Source organism: Trachurus trachurus, assembly GCF_905171665.1.
Source record: "Trachurus trachurus genome assembly, chromosome: 5".
Lineage (NCBI taxonomy): Eukaryota > Metazoa > Chordata > Actinopteri > Carangiformes > Carangidae > Trachurus > Trachurus trachurus.
The window spans coordinates 35176837-35193307 of NC_139896.1; the positions used below are offsets into that span (position 1 = coordinate 35176837).

The 16471-nt window shown below is 41.9% G+C and overlaps 1 protein-coding gene across 2 annotated transcripts in view; it reads left to right on the plus strand.

Annotated features, from left to right (window-relative positions):
- Positions 1-16471, plus strand: part of arhgef10la (Rho guanine nucleotide exchange factor (GEF) 10-like a) — a 124062-nt gene that overhangs the window by 22408 nt on the left and 85183 nt on the right. The window contains exons 3-10 of one of the 2 annotated variants that reach the window (XM_083972303.1): positions 147-174; positions 9433-9593; positions 11705-11806; positions 11907-12034; positions 14175-14283; positions 15168-15197; positions 15462-15562; positions 16018-16095. In XM_083972303.1, coding sequence (XP_083828429.1) covers positions 147-174; positions 9433-9593; positions 11705-11806; positions 11907-12034; positions 14175-14283; positions 15168-15197; positions 15462-15562; positions 16018-16095 — 737 coding nt within the window. The remainder of the gene's footprint in view (positions 1-146; positions 175-9432; positions 9594-11704; positions 11807-11906; positions 12035-14174; positions 14284-15167; positions 15198-15461; positions 15563-16017; positions 16096-16471) is intronic. The other variant, XM_083972304.1, reaches the window with a different exon arrangement.

A 16471-nucleotide genomic window follows, 5' to 3' on the forward strand; every position in this document is an offset into this window, starting at 1 on the left:
AGTAAAAGAGTTTGAACAGAAACTCACTTAAAAAAAATTCTAAAGATGAGTTATATGTGTCCGTCTCTCTCTTTTTTTCTTTCAAATATGTGCTTCCTTTGCTACTGAGTCGTTTTTCATGGTTGCTGTTTTCTTCATTTTGACAGATGTTCCAGTTAGTCACTCACCCAGCTGGTAAGTTGCCTCTGATTCCTATCACAGTATGGGGAAAATTACTAAAGGACGGTGGGGGAAGTAAACTCAACACCACACTACATCATTGTCATGTCATTCCGTCTGAGATAATGTCATGCTTACACTCCATCCAAACACACCACAGTGGGTATGAGATTCTGTGATGTTACGCTGCATCTATTTGTACAACATTTAGATGACAGATGGCATGTCACACCCACAGTGAGTAGTGGTAATGTTAAGTATAAAGTGTTGTTGCTGTTGCAATTCTAGAGGGAAATCACTGGGTTGCCTAATTCATGATGATGCATACAGTATGATTGGATCAGCCTTGTTTACACTTTATTATGCAGTGAGATGAATTTAATTTAAAAAGTCAGTTCCCTCGCATCACAAATGAACATGTTTATTCCATGTAACCCCTGTGGTACACCAATCAGGCATAACATTATGACCACTGACAGGGGAAGTGAATGACAATAATTACACTTCCTCATGGCGCCTGTTAGCGGGTGGGAGATATAAGGCAGCAAGTGAACATTTTGTCCTCAAAGTTGATGTATTAGAAGCAGGAACAAAGGGGAAAGTGTAAGGATTTGAGCCAGTTTGACAAGGACGACTGGGTCAGAGCATCTGAAAAACTGCAGCTCTTGTGGGATGTTCCCGGTCTGCAGTGGTCAGTATCTATCAAAAGTGGTCCAAGGAAGGAGCAGTGGTGAACCGGCCACAGGCTCAGTGATACACTTGGGGAGCGAAGGCTGGCCTGTGTGGTCCCATCCAACAGACAAGCCTCCTTTGCTCAAATTGCTGAATAAGTTCATGTTGGTTCTGATAGAAAGGCGTCAGAATACACAGTGCATCACACTTGTGTGCGTATAAAAGGGGGACCAACACAGTATTAGGCAGCGGTCATAATGTTATACCTGGTCGGTGTAGGCCTACAGTGTAGCCATGCAAAACAACAAGTTTCCTCTGCTTAAAGGACAATTCTGGGCAAATTCAACTCGGGCCATATTTTTCTAAAATTTTAGGTCTAAAAGAAGGAATTTTCAGTTTAATTGCTCTTGTTTTGTGGTAGTTGTGTCTGTCCCCGCATCGCCACGGGAGCGGATAGAAGTTCCGCTGCTGTTTACATCCCTCAAAGCCGCAATTTCCTCCACAGACAGGGTCAGATGGCTACTCAAACATGCACCCAGAAGTTTATTTACTTCAAGCAAGTCAAGAGTTGATATTCCTGTGTTTATGACACAAACGGGAGCTTCCGACTGCACCTGAACACACCGAGCGTCAACTTGGGTCTCGCGCAAGACTTTGAATTAGATCTAGTTTTACAAACATGTTGACTTGCTTGAAGTAAATAAACTTCTGGGTGCATGTTTGAGTCGCCATCTGACGCTGTCTGTGGGGAAAAAAATACGGCTTTGAGGGATGTAAACAGCCTAAACAGCGGAACTTCCATCCTCTCCCATTCATGGCTGCCGTGGCGATGCGGGGACAGACACAACTACCACAAAATAGGAGCAATTAAACTGAAAATCTTCAGATTCCTTCTTTTAGACCTAAAATGTTAGGAAAATACAGAATGAGTTGAATTTGTCCGGAATTGTCCTTTAAGTATTAAGTGTCCATTTCTGCTTCCATGCTCACAGCACTGAAAAAATGTTTGAAATATTTTATAGCATTCCAAAAACTGTAAGATCTTTTTCATGGCAAACATTTAGATTTTTTGTGGCAAGAATACACCAAAAATAACACCAATGGCTTAGTAAGCTGTTAGTAACTAACTCTTGCTGCTGCTACAGCCAACATTAGCATTAACTGCTGTTTAATTAAGAAAACATCTTTGAATTGTGCACCAAGCTTCATTCCTTTACTTGCCAAGAGTCGTCTCCAGCAGTGGAAAGCAACACCAATATTAACTCATGTTTGTGACACTTATTTTCTCTTACTGAATTTTTAACATGTTCCTACTGTACCTCTGTAGTCACCTTCTGATAGCAACTCACTGAAGCTCTGAGGTTGTATTACACTACACCTCTTGTAGTACAATAGAAAGACAATAATGAAACTCTTTATTGCTCCTGGAAAAGAACTCAAATTTAGCAGCAGTGAAAACGTACCATACCAGTGAGCCAGGATCTACAGTATACTGTATGTAATAGGAGGAAATGGGAACTCAGCACCTAACTGAGGTGCAGTGGTGACGAGTGTTACTCTTTACACCTGTGAGGAATGTGTGGACAATCAACTGGTAAATTTGGCCTCATGCAAGAATATTATTGTGTTCTTGTCCTAAAATGATGTTGCTTTTTTCTGTGAGAGTTGTTAAAGCAGATATCAGCTTCACGGCCGTTTCGGCTAATGCTGCGTTCAAGGCAGGCTTTTGAAACCGTAAGTTACAGCTTCAAGTCACAACTACGACTTGGTAGCGTTCCAGGTAACCCGTAGCTCGTGTTTTTACCATCCTGTTGTCTGTGAAAGTTCCCTATAACGGCCACTCGTAACTTCCGACCCGTGAACTCGTACCAGATCGAACTGGTATGACTTCACAGGAAGGAAAAACACAAAGTACGAGTTTCTTTGAACGCACCATGAGTTAGCAGCCCCCGCCCTTGTCAGGCATCAATTGGTCCTCGTGCTACGTCACCACATTCACGCGCATCCCTTGGCTGCACACACAGCCCTTCATGCCGTTCTCTCTCCTCATTGGATAACACTTGTATCCCACAAGGAAAATTTTCTCCTCGGGTTACAGCAGAGCAGAGTGACGGAGAGACTCGTGTTTAGGCTGAAATACTTCATGTAAGTGATTGCTGACGGAAAATAGGACTATTTAGGACTTATATTAACAAAAACATTCCACTGATATCTGCTTTAACATGAATGTTAAAAGTTTGATTCACCAAATTCCCATAACCACATAAAATTGTCATAAATTGCTTGTTTCAGTCCGATGAACCTGTTAATGAGGAGGTGTGCATTTGTGAGATTTGATCATTATTAGCATAATCATTGCCCCTAAAATTACCATATAAGGCTGCCTGTTCTTCTTTGTGGGAAAGGTTCATTCACAGAAATATCAAGCAAGTGTAAAAAGGAGAATTTCACACTGCAGAAGTTTGCTGTCAATATAAATGGTGTCAATAGTCATATCAGAGGACCCAAAACAATTAACCGGTACATTTAACAATACAAAATGTAAATTGCACATCTGTCAATGACGTGTTATATTAATACAAATTAGTTCACTATGATTATTAAGTCAAATTAGGGTGTTTTCCTCCTGTGGAAAAAAGGCTCACACAACAGGAGTGGACCACTCATGAATTTTGTTAATGCCTAAGAATACATTCAAATTACTAGAAAATTGTCAAATACCATAAATTCTCTTAAATTGCTTTGTGTGTCTCAGCAAATATGTTTGTATGAGCCAGACTAATGAGGACCGGTTTGTGTTTCTGTTGAGTGTTTGGTTGTTTTTACTGATTTGAGTGACACAAGTACAATTCAATGAATCTTTATTGTATTCAGATGCGGCTCAAGTTAAAAGAGCTGCACTCAGGTTCATTTCAATGAGTTTGGCTGATAAGACCTGTGAGACTGTGCGGGCATGTAGGATGGTGTTACCGTAGTGACAGCTCACTCACTCTCCTGCTAGCTTTGCTATACGTACTGTACTCGTTGGATATGTCAAAACCTTTCCAAAGCAAACTACGTGGTTCTATGCCACTGGGGATATTTTTTATCTTTTGTGCTTTTGGTGAAACATAAAACATTTATCCACATATGGCAACATTAAAATCCAGCTGATATTCAGAGGCTTTATTGTTGGACTATTAGGTGTATGAGTGAAATGATCCGACACTGACTGGCTGCATCTTTCATAGTCAAGAAGATGGTTTGCTTCAAGGTCGCAGCACAGTAAATGATAAGGTGATAGTTTATTGATTGCTCTCAGGCAGCAGCTGTCTTTTGCCTGCTCCCTGCTAAAGGGAGGGTGACCATCCACTTCTCTGCTTCAGTTCATCAGAATATCATCAATCAGTATGAAAGAAAATTAAATAAACACTGAAATATAATATTAGTAGTTCCTATCTCATACCACTTTCACTTGGGGGACATTAGCGTCTGTATGGAACATTTGCCAGATAATGACAAACATACTAAAGTAGTTTAGTGCTAAAGTTAAAGGAGAATTCCGGTCATTTTTGACCCCTAAATCATTGTCCTGATGGTCACCCAGTGTTGGGGGGAGCAAAAAACGTGACTAAAATTGATGCAGGCAAACCAGAGTTACACAATGGCTAGACGACGCTAGGGATAGCAACAACGCTAAACTATGGGGGCAATTCTGTCTCAAAAAACAATCAAATATCTATGGTACATGACTGGAATCATTATGACACACCACTGAACTCATATAGTGTACAGTATAAACAGTATAAACTTTGTGTTTTTGCATGTAGTCACTCACCTCAGACAGCCCAACTCTGAAACATCCTGGAAAGACATTACTATCCCATCACAGAGCGCCTGCTCTCCCCGCCACAGAAACAAACACTTTTTCCTTGTTGTGATGATTTCTTTACAAAAATAAACGGTGGAGCAGTGCAGTGGTAATGTCCAAAATATCTCTGTGATGGGATAGTAATGTCTTTCCAGGATGTTTCAGAGTTCGGCTGTCTGACTCTGAGGTGAGTGACTACATGCAAAAACACAAAGTTTATACTGTTTATACTCTACACTATATGAGTTCAGTGGTGTGTCATAAGGATTCCAGTCATGTACCATAGATATTTGATTGTTTTTTGAGTGTTTGTTGTGGCTGAAAGAATTGCCCCCATAGTTTAGCGTTGTTGCTATCCCTAGCGCCGTCTAGCCATGGTGTAACTCTGGTTTGTCTGCATCAATTTTAGTCGCGTCGTTTTTTGCTCCCCCCAACACTGGGTGACCATCAGGACAACGATTTAGGGGTCAAAAATGACCAGAATTCTCCTTTAATATACTAGCTTTTGCTTACTTTCTAACTTTATGTGACTGGTTGAACTATTCTAAAGTCTCTTTGTTAGGTCTTCTCACAGTTATCCCTCCCCAGCCTCTCTGGCTGCATCGTGCCGGGGCTGTGAATTCGGTGAAGCCCCCCCACCTGCATCTAGGAAGTGTGCTCAGAAACCTCTGCATGACAGTTGACTTCATGGGGTGGATTCCTGTGGGCTTTCCTGTGCTGAAAAGAGGGGCCTGTATTTGTACACAGGTGTGTGAGTGTGTGTGTGTACATGTCTGCTGTGTGCATGTTGTGAGCACAAACGGCTGTGTATTGTATGTGTGTGTTTGCGCATGTCCCAGTGAGGTCTTGGCAATTTCTCATGCAGGGGGATTTCTGCTGAGTGCACGTTTCCACTTGGGTTTAGTCAATAGCCTGCCTTTTAAAGAAGAGCTATCAATAGCACTTTCCATCATCAAGGTGTTGGGACTGTCAGCACATCCACCACATCTGTCAGCAGTTTTAGAATAATATTGCCAAAATTACTTTGTGATTGTTATTGCAGAAATGTGGGTTTTTCTTAACACTGCAGTGACAGCACATCAGCTTGTTACAGCTATTAGGCTTAAGGCAGCATTCCTCTCCCGTGAGTTCTGTACACGCTCCAGTGTTTGATGCCAACATTTACTCCTGACTTCACTTTTCACCCCCTGACAGATAGTTTTCATTAAACGAGTTGCATGGAACCTCAGCAATGAAAAGATTAACACAAGAGATACCATGACAACGTGGCAAGTATCTGTGTTACTTACACCGAGTCCTAACCTTAGTGAGTATAACCTCACGTGTTCAACAGTATCTTTGTTCGCCTTGACCTCTTTACCCTTTTGCGGTCTTGCAGAAGTTTTTTACATTTGCTTTCGAGAGAAAAGTCATTCGATGTTTCTCACAGAGGACGATGTATTTTTCACAGCTGATCCCTCTGTTTGTTGACCCCTCACCTTGTTGTGTTTGTCTCATTTGGGTGTGCAAGAGAGATGCAGAGATGCAAACATTAAAACTAAACTCGTAAAAATATAATTAGAAGCCACGAACCAAATAGTTTGATTGCCATCTAATCTGAGTCTGTCGCATCTTTGGGCTGTAAAACAGGATGCATTGTAGTTTAATGTGAAGAGTGGGCAGTTGTTCATGGCAAGGCGAGGCAAGGCAATTTTATTTGTATAGCCCATTTTTACAAACAGTTTGTCTGTAAGGGCTTCACATAGCATCATAACAACATCCTCTGGCCTTAGACCCTCACATCCACTGAGGAAAAACTCCTAGAAAACCCTTTTAACAGGGAAAAATCTGAGAAACCTCAGGAAGAGCAACAGAGGAGGGATCCCTCACCCAGGACGGGTAGACGTGCAATAGATGTTGTTACAGACAAGAAAACAGTTTATAACACAGAATGTGGGAAACATAGAAATGTTAACAAGAGCTGAAGGAGGCAGCTTCTGGTGGGAGGAAAGGCAGTGAGAGCAGGCCAGCATGATGGGAGGACTAATGGGGACTGATGACCTCAGGACAAACTAAGAGCCATTAATATGCTCAACACAATGCTGGTGCAGTTATGAAAAAAACAGCTATGCCTGAGACCACAGGGCAAAACAGGTGGCATTGCAGTACTGCCCTGGCACAGTAGCTGAAAGGAATGGAATCAGTGTGAGATTTGCATTCAGGCAGCTTTTACTTTAGGCTGTGCTCTGCCCCAGGCTGTGTCATTTGCATTGAAAAAGGATTCCTGCTTCTCTCCTTGAGCTATATGACTCACCGGGGCTCATAGCCACAGATAAGTTGTGAAGGGATGTGCAAAGATATGCTTGGATCAATAGCTAAGCAGCTCAAATCACTCACACCTGACACGGTCAGGTGGACAAGCTGCATAGCTATTATTGTTCTGGCTCTACTCTTTTCTACACAAGCAAGTTGAATGACAAATGATCAGGTTATTCTAAGAAATGTGTTGACAAATGGCTCTTTATTTTGTTTTCATGTGGGTGCAGATCATTTTTGTTTCTTAGATTGAGATGAATCATCCAGCATCATAGATAATGCTGCAGAATAATACTTGGCAGTCTTTTGCAACTTGACACCACAAATAAGTAGCAGTAGCTGTAAAATGACATGTCGGCACGGCTTTATAGCTACCTCCAGATATGTGCTAAGCATTTATTGTACAATGGGGAGAACAAAGCATAGACACGAATTAGGACCAGATTTATGAATAGTTACATAAACACACAATCCTAAAATTGTGTGTATGTTATACACACATTGTTGTGTGTACATGTTACGTAACCCTCAAATGATCCTTCAATTTGTACCACATCCATGACCCCTGGACAAAATGTAGACATCAGTTACTCCCAAAGTATTTGTCTTAATGTGAGTAATAAACTTGGGAAGTTTCATGGTGATATTTGTTAGTTAAAATTTTTATTTTGAAATACATTAAAAAACCCATAGGCGGAGGTGGACATTTCAGTTGAAGGGTCATGGGTGTTGTAAAAATGCATTACAGGTCCAGAAAATGGACTTTCATTCTGAAATTTGGGACATCCAGAGTTTACCCAACGATACACCTCCTTGCCAAAAATCAGGACCTTTCATTTGACCGTGGGGAGTTGGGAAAGTGTGAGAGGTGGACAAAAATGTCCAGGGGTCATCTGACTTAATAAATAAATTAAAAATAATAACCAAAGTAATAATATAATAAAACATAATGACCTAATGTACAGATTGGGATTTACATATGGATTTATGTGTACATGTAGAGATTCTTCTGACTAACAGTGATTTTATGTGGTGTACCTGTATTCTGTGTATGGTACCCACAAATGCTATAAACTGCCCACTGTTTTTTTATTTTTTTTATTTATCCTTGTCTGCTTCAGGCATGCTTTCCTTTCTTTCTGACAAATAATACACAGCTCACCTGGTGCTGTGCCATACAAGCAAAGATAATGGTTTGCAAGATGGTTGAATACAGATAGTCTTTTTCTATTCCTGCTTTAATGCAAACTAAGTGTTTGCAAGGCTAACATTCTGGCAGTTCAAAATGACTGCATTTTATGCCGTTATCCTTCTGGCAAGTGATGTTGTCTGTGTGTTGCCCATCACTCTGACTGGCTGTTGCTGTTAGTTTGTTACTAAGGTGTTTAGCAGAGGGACAGATTTAATTAGTGTAAATGGGACTCTCCTACACGATGGATCCTGTCATATTATCAGTAATGTGGGGGAGGACAATCCCTCAACACAGGCCATGTGATAGCTGTGTCAACAGTATTTCCCCCTGACAGAGGCTGCTTTTAATAACTGGTTCAGGGCATGTTCTCATTCAAAAAGCCAGTGGTGATTATAGTAAGCCGCAGGCATGACAGATAATGATTTGACAGTGCTCTAGGTGATTCAAGTAACATGCAGTAGGTGTGATTTTATACAGTATATCCCATAAACAGGTGACATAAATCATAACCTTAAAGAGTCTACTTTGTAATACTGAATAATTTGCTATTTTCAATTTCAGTAAAGTTTTAAGAGGAGAGCTTGTGAAGCCAAGCAAACAAAAATGGCACAAAGTTGAAATTTTAAGAAAGTACTCTCTTAAAATGTTTAATCAGTTTCTGTCTGCATCAAAATCAACATAATGGTAAACAGTCATGGACTTTGGGTGCCAAATAATTTCCATTGAACTAAGTGCAGCATCTACTGTCTTTATGTATTAGCAATTATGTGGATGCAAAAGTGGTGCAAGGAAAAGTTAATCATTCAGTATAAAAGATGATCTGAATTATACTTTGTACATTGATCTATTTGGCACCAAAAACTAATCACTTGTGCCTCAGCCCATATTCCCACTTTCCAACAAATTTCACTGATATTTCTTAATTGGTTCTTTGAGATATATCTGCAATCTGTCCAGTAAACAGACTAACAGGAAGATAAAACAAAGCCTCCTCGGAGGGGGTGAAAATGCACATCTGTTAGCACGGAAAACTAGTGCTCCAGAAAAAAGTTTCCTCAAGAACATCACACTAATTTGACAGCCGCAGTATGTGTTCTGTCAGACCGGAGGGAGTGTGTGCTTGCATGTTTTGATAGCAAAGAAGTATTTCGTCCCCCCACCTCTAGCCACTCTGCCTCCCCTTCCTCTCACTGAAATCAACTGGTAATGAGGCACACAGCTCTCAGTGTTAGTTTAACTGTGCTAATGTTTGGGTACCTTCCAGGGCCTCGGCAGCAGACGAGCCCAGTACCTCAGCTCCTTGTGTGGGAGAGAAGCTTCAGGGGCTTCCTGTGGTGCCATCAACTGTGGAGAAGCCGACTGATACAGGAGACCACAGCAAAGAAACCTTCAAGGAAAGCTCTGCCTCGAGGGACACCTCTGAAGGTACAGAACTGAATTATATTGACAAGTAGTGATTTGCCTTATATTGTAGATCAAGGGTTCAATTTCAGACCTGAAAAAAGCTAAGCCTATCTCGGCATTCAGGCTCATTGCACTTCTGTATCATAGTGTTCACACAGCAGACAGATCTGATAGAAAACCAAGTGGGACTCCAGAGTTGCGTAAACAGTCATGGACCACACCATAATGACACTGGCAAAATAAGTTGGTGCTCCAGTCCTCTGTTAAAACTGCACACTGCATCTCTTGAACTTCATGAAAGGTGACAAGAATACTGTGTCACAGACTTACAGCCATCTTATGCCTCATTGATTTCCACAGTGTAAGGAGCCCGATACACATATGTATGGCCACATGAATTTGCAGTGACACACATACTGACACAGTACACAGGGGCTCACGCACACATATTCTCTGCCATGATTTGATTTCCACACAGACATGACATGAATCCAATTAATTCAGGATGAGGATCAATAGAGAACCATTTCCATGAGGGAAAATTGCTTTTGGATTTCGACTCAGTCAGCAGTGCTGCCGTTATTTGAAGGTGGCTCAGAAATGAGAGATATAAAGGAGCCCTGCAATGCTGCATGACATTTTTTATGTCCCACTCTTCTGATGTATTTTCACACACTGCCTCTGCTGTCATTTTGAACGTGTACAGTATACTTAAACTGAATAATAAAACTGTATTAAACTCCCAAATATCCAAAACTATGATGCAGAAAGTAGAAAAAGCAGGTTAACCTAGGATAGATGACTTTTGTTCTGATCTTAATGGGAAATCTATTATAGACTTCATTTGTGCTTTCACATGTGGCTTTTTTGTTTTCCAAATACCAGACTCAAGTAAACATTTTGTATTCATGTTAGCCTGTTGTGGAGAGCAAAGCAGCTCTTTGTGTAGACAGACTGTGTTTCAAAGTTGTTTAAATGGATCATTATGAATAATGAACTATTTCCTGTTTGTAAAAGCATGTTCCGTCTCTTGATTGTGGTCATGGCACATTTTGAAGTGATTATCTGACATTGATTTCCACATGCCTCCCATTTGTGCGTTCTCATTTGCAACAACTAGGACATATTCATAACGGCAGTGTCATTTTGTGATTGCTTGCAGTGTTAGCGTGACCTATGAGTGAGTTCATTAAAGTGTCATTGTGCTGCTGTAGAGAAAAGTTAAATAAAAGTGAGAAAACACATCGGGGAACTTCTGGTTTGCCACTTTTGAAATAACAAGCCGTGTTCCCAAGAGGCCCAGTCACTTTGCAGATATGCTGATAGTCAGGCTGATAGCCCAAATCCAGTTGTTTTATTCTCTGTACTGAATCCTTTCTGAATGCAGTGGAGGAAAGTGAGCAAGATATAAAGAACATTTGTGTAGCTAATCCTCTTTTGAAGAAAAGCAGTTGCTCTTTGTTCATCTCCTGGATTGTGCCCAAGGTTATTTCGAATTTTAGACTGAACGCTGCTGAATAATCCATGACAGAATACACATCTCCAATCAGATTAATTGAAAACAGTGATTGTTGCTGTTCGGGGCTTAGGCGAAAGTGTTGCAGACAAATCACAGTTTAAAACCAAATCAATAAAGCTCACTGAGCTAAATTAGGCTGAAACACTCTCAAAGCAGTTAATGACAAATCCTGTCGAGCGTAGAGATAGGATGGGTCAATAGCTCAAACAAGCTTGATACAATCATGTTGCGTCACGTGGACAAAGCCATTACAGCAACACGCGCAGGAGCTGTGCCAGGTCTGCCTGAGCAAAAAGACCTTCAAATGCAAATGATACAATAAGTATGTAAATATTCAAAGGCTGTGTGAATTCCTAACCAGAGGCTAGAGGATCTGGCATCTTTTATCTATTCTGCTTTGCCAACAGGATTCAGGGAATGTAGTTTGGAGCGCGTATTGTGTGTGCTGCGTGTGTGTTTGTTGTTTTTGAGAGAGAAATTTAAAAGAATGATTTAACAACAGGAGGTGCAACTATCAAACAGAAAGGGAGATAAAAGGTAGAAGACAGACACCACTATTTTTCCATTTAAAACAATGCTTGTTCACTTTGATGTTACTGCTTTTCCCTGCCAGCTGTATGTGTGGCTGAAGCTGAAGCTGGGCCACAAACAGCAGAGGCTTCAGAGGTGATCTATGATGATGTTCCAAGTGAGGACCCGCTCTCCCCTGATGCAGGTTTGTAGCTACAACTGCATTGTGTTTCATAGCATGTTTTGTCCGTCCGTGAATATCAGTGTGAAACTTTTGATGTGTAACATTTGTGAGTGTTTAGCAGATATGATTTATGAAGATGTTCAGAGAGACGCTGGCCCTGGGAACGCAGACAACGGCTGGAGCTCCAGTGAGTTTGAGAGCTATGACGAACAGTCTGATAACGAGGCCAAACAACCAACACGGAGCAAGGTATTATGTGTGTGTGTGTGTGTGTGTGTGTGTGTGTGTGTGTGTGGGGGGGGGGGGGGGGGTGCATTCCTGAAATATGTATTTAGTTAACAAAAATGATCCTCTCTGTTTATTTTAAATGGCGTCACGACTGGCTGGGTTGTTTCGGTTGGTTTTCAGCACTTACAAAATTATCAAGGAGAATATTTCATCATCTGCTCCTCTAGCACAGTTGTTGTTTATTAATGTATAGAACTCGAAGGGAAACATAAAGAACATGAAAAATGGATAACAGGTTGTCTGGGCTTTCTACTTTCATTGTGGAATGAAGGTAAACAAGAGCCGTTTCTGTTTGAAAAGCCTCAGATCTCCTTCTCTTTCCTCTGCCAAAGATACTGTTCATCACTCTGCAGCGCGGCTACAGAGTGTCGGACTTCCACATGATGGCACTGTGTGCACATTCACATCGGGCTGCATTTCCTCTATGCTTCACCAGCCTTTAACATGCATGCTTTGTAGCAGGCATGGGGGGAAATCTGGAGTCATACTAATAAAGTAGTCTTTTGCTGAGTTGAGCCATCATCAATGTATAGACTTACATCTTCTTTTTCACATTTTTACATATCCAGGTTGTTTATTTATGGATGTAACTACGCTGTAAAGCAAGACAATCCAGAGTTAATGCTCTGAGAAAGGAGGGAGACCAAGGGGGAAAAGTGTTTGTTGTAGCGGGACAAAAATGAGTTGCTCCGGTAATTACAGGAGGGTGTGGTGTAAAAGTCCCCCCACAGCTCTGTTGGCATGCTCTTCCCAGGCCACTGAACAAAAGAAGGGATTCAGCTACACTGGTTGAACAATTAATGATGAAACCTTGACTGTGAGGGTCCGACGACAATTTTCAGCCGACATAGCCTTAATCAAAAACACATTGTTTTTAATTAATCCTGCCCGATTCATTTTTCACTAAGTGTACCTGAAGTCCGCCTCCTGTTCAGCTCATTGCTTAATTGGTGCAGCCTGGGAGAGCTGCAACAGAGTTTGCCTCTTTAATATTTGCCCTAAACCGCCTGCAACCCCCACCCGCACCCCCACCCCCCACCCCTCTGTAAATCAGTGGCCATTAGTCTCATAAGCCATAACGCTCTGACCAACGCAGTGCTCCAGGCTTTCACTCTCTGTGCTTGTGATTAATTCCTGATGTGAAGTAGCTTGTTTTGCCTTGATCACTTTGCCTTCCGTTTCCCTTTTCTATTTCCTCTCCCCCTACACTTTTCCTCCACCAACCGCCATTTGTGGCTAAACGCACCCCATGCCCGTCCCTGTCCCACACCTGTAGCTCTCTCCTGAAGTGTGCCGGCTGAGGGAGCGCTGTGCCAGGACCAAACGTGAACTGGCCATGAGGCTGTCTGGCAAGCACAACTATGACATCAAGGTATATCCACAGAAGCCAGCGAACGCAGTGATCGCACTATTTCTTTGCAGAGCTGAAAGCAATCTGCTCGATGTTTGCCAATAGGACAGATGATCACCCATTGCTGAAATATGCTGTGTTGTATGCTTAGCTAACTCAGAGGCTTAACTGTCTGTCTGCACCATCCCTCCCAGCTTTGCTTTGGACTGTGACTTCTCTTTAAGATTCTCTGTTGGCCTCTCTCTCTTTCCCTGCCTGGTTTAATATCAAGACGCATTTATGGGCCACATGAATTATTAAATAATATTCCGTGTATTTACTTCCATAAACACCAGTGCAACTTGCCCCCAATTAATGACCTACTTTCCTGAAGTAGCATCATTTAAAAATACTATTACCCTGGGTGTATTCTGGGTTTGTGGAGTCTGGTTGCAGGTCCTCTGTGAGTCTCAGGGTGGAGTTGGCGGTCAGCTAAATTCTCCCACACTTAGCAAAGTAGCTGTGTTACTCGGATGTGGAGCTCACTCTGTTACCATAATATCTCAATGATATGCTCATAGACTCTCTGATTAGAGGCTGCACAGCGACCACAGGGAGCCGCAGATGGTGAGATTCATGATGAGCCCACTGTGCGCCACTTCTCTCCATCTCTCTCCAGAGGAGCACCGTAGGTTATCAAGTCTCCACAGCATGGCACATTCCTCGTGCTCTAACACTTCTCTCTTGTTTTTGTCTGCTCCTTCCAACCAGGTTCAACAGCTCATGAAGGCGGCGAAAAGTGGAACAAAAGATGGGCTTGAAAAGACCAAAATAGCCGTCATGCGAAAAGTTCCCTTCCTGCAGAGAAAAGATCAATTGGGTAATGCAGGGATGACTGAGCTTTGTAATTGTTGGTCAGCTTTATTTTTTGGATGAATGTTTCTCTTTTTTTAGTAGTGGGTATTGGTTATGAAGTGTGGGTTCGGTTGCTCTTTGCAGTCGGCGAATTAGAGGCAGTTGCTTTTGTATAGCCAAGCCAAAGAAGTGTTGGAGGCAGATAGAGTAGAAAGTCTTACTTTTTCTTTATACAAATCCCTTAAGGGAGAAATGAAAGCACTGTGAAAGAGACAGATCTCACTGATTATAAGTATAATAAATAAAACACCAACTAAAACACTCTTTTTCAGTTTTTGAGACTGGCGATGTGGTCGAGTAAAGCTTTTGATGTGTGATGGAGAGGGAGAGAGAGAGAGAGAGAGGGGGAAGGATGAAGCAACAAAGCCTATACAATATAGGTTGTATTATAGGAGCCCTTGTCTAACAATAGAGGAAGATTAGCATCCATTAGTGAAGTATGAAGGAGTGCCATAAACCACATATAGCAGACCCATTCCTCACAAATCTCCCAACCATCACAAAGAGGTAAAGAGGCCAGTGCTGCTATTTTTAGGTGTTGATCAAGGGAAATCTGCACGGCATTATATTGCTTTTCCACCAATCCTCTGTTATCATTCCAAAGTCTTTAATTGGAATGGTGGAAGCATGGTTACGGAAGTGGAGATTTTTTAGTTTTGAAACTGTCAAACATCTTTGTGCCAATGCAGAGATGAGAATGTGCCGGATCGTGTTTTGCATTATGTGTGCCTGCTTTACTCCTGCAGAGATACAGTATTGTTTCGAATTTCTCCCTTTTTTTCTCTTTTTTTTTGTATTTCTCTGTCTGTGTCTCTCCATCTCTCTGCTGTCTCTCCATCTCTTCTTCAGAGAGCACAGAAATCTCTTCATATTTTAGAGGTAATAAACTTAGTGTGTCGCAGTGTCTCCGGCTGCAGTGAGATCTGAAGGCTGGCTTTCTGTTTCCCCTCTCTGTCTCATTCTCTGTGTCACACACACACACACACACACACACACACACACACACACACACACACACACACACACACACACACACACACACACACACACACACACACACACACACACACACACACACACATGCACACACTGTCTCTTTTTAACCTTCTGGTGTTTTTCTCTTTCATTTCTGATTGTCTGCAGAAGAGGAGGATGATGCAGGATACCTGGATGTGGCTGTGTCAGAAGTGAAGCACCCCCCTCCACAACTGAGCCCCATGCCAGAGGGGCTGACCAGCTACCAGGTACAGTACGCCTGGCACCTTTTGTCCAGATTTCTTTTTCCCCCTACTGCATATGTTCAGCCCACTTTTGTAGCAGAAACATCAAGCATCCGGTATAGTCTTAAGATGAGACCGTAGGCTTGTCATCTTAAAAGCACTGATTTGTTGTTTCAGTATTTTTACATATCTATACAGACAATTCTCTTTTGTCCTGTTTGGGAAGGCAGCATGTTTTACAACAGCTAAAACGCTTTCTGTCACATCTTGGGAATCTGAAGACTCAGACTCTGACGAAGACCTTGTTCAAACACACCTACAGTACTCCTCCTTCGTTTTTTTTTTCCTCCTGTGACGAATGCATGATTATAGTGCAATCCATCAACCTGCGCCATGCTTAACTGAAAGCATAGCGCGCACCGCAGCCCCATCATGTCCTCTTAGCGCTAGATTTCCTGACTGGTCTGTTGTCTCCACAGGTTGTCAGACGCCATATCCTCAGTTCCATCATTCAGAGTGAGCGGAGCTACCTAGAGTCTCTCAGGAGAATCTTGCAGGTGAGTTGTTTAGTCCCTGTTGTCCTCCTCTGCCACTTACAATATCTTCACCATTTAGCCATTATGAATTAAACTGAATAGAGAAGCCGTGACATCCATCAAATTACCGAGGTGTCTCAGTGCAGAAAAAAAATCCTCATCAAACAACCCTCCCCATTTCTGTGCGCTAAGAGACAAAGGGACTGTAGGGCTTGCATAGGATGTAGTGCAGTTTTATCTCTTCTGCACAAAAACTATGACTTGTTATCTCTTCATCACAAAAATGAGAGTAGCACCTACTGAGATGGAATCAGTGGCAATCAGTGACTAAATATTTCATTGTCTAGAACAATGTGTTACCTTTGTTGTCGAGCGACATGATTGTGTGTGCTACTTG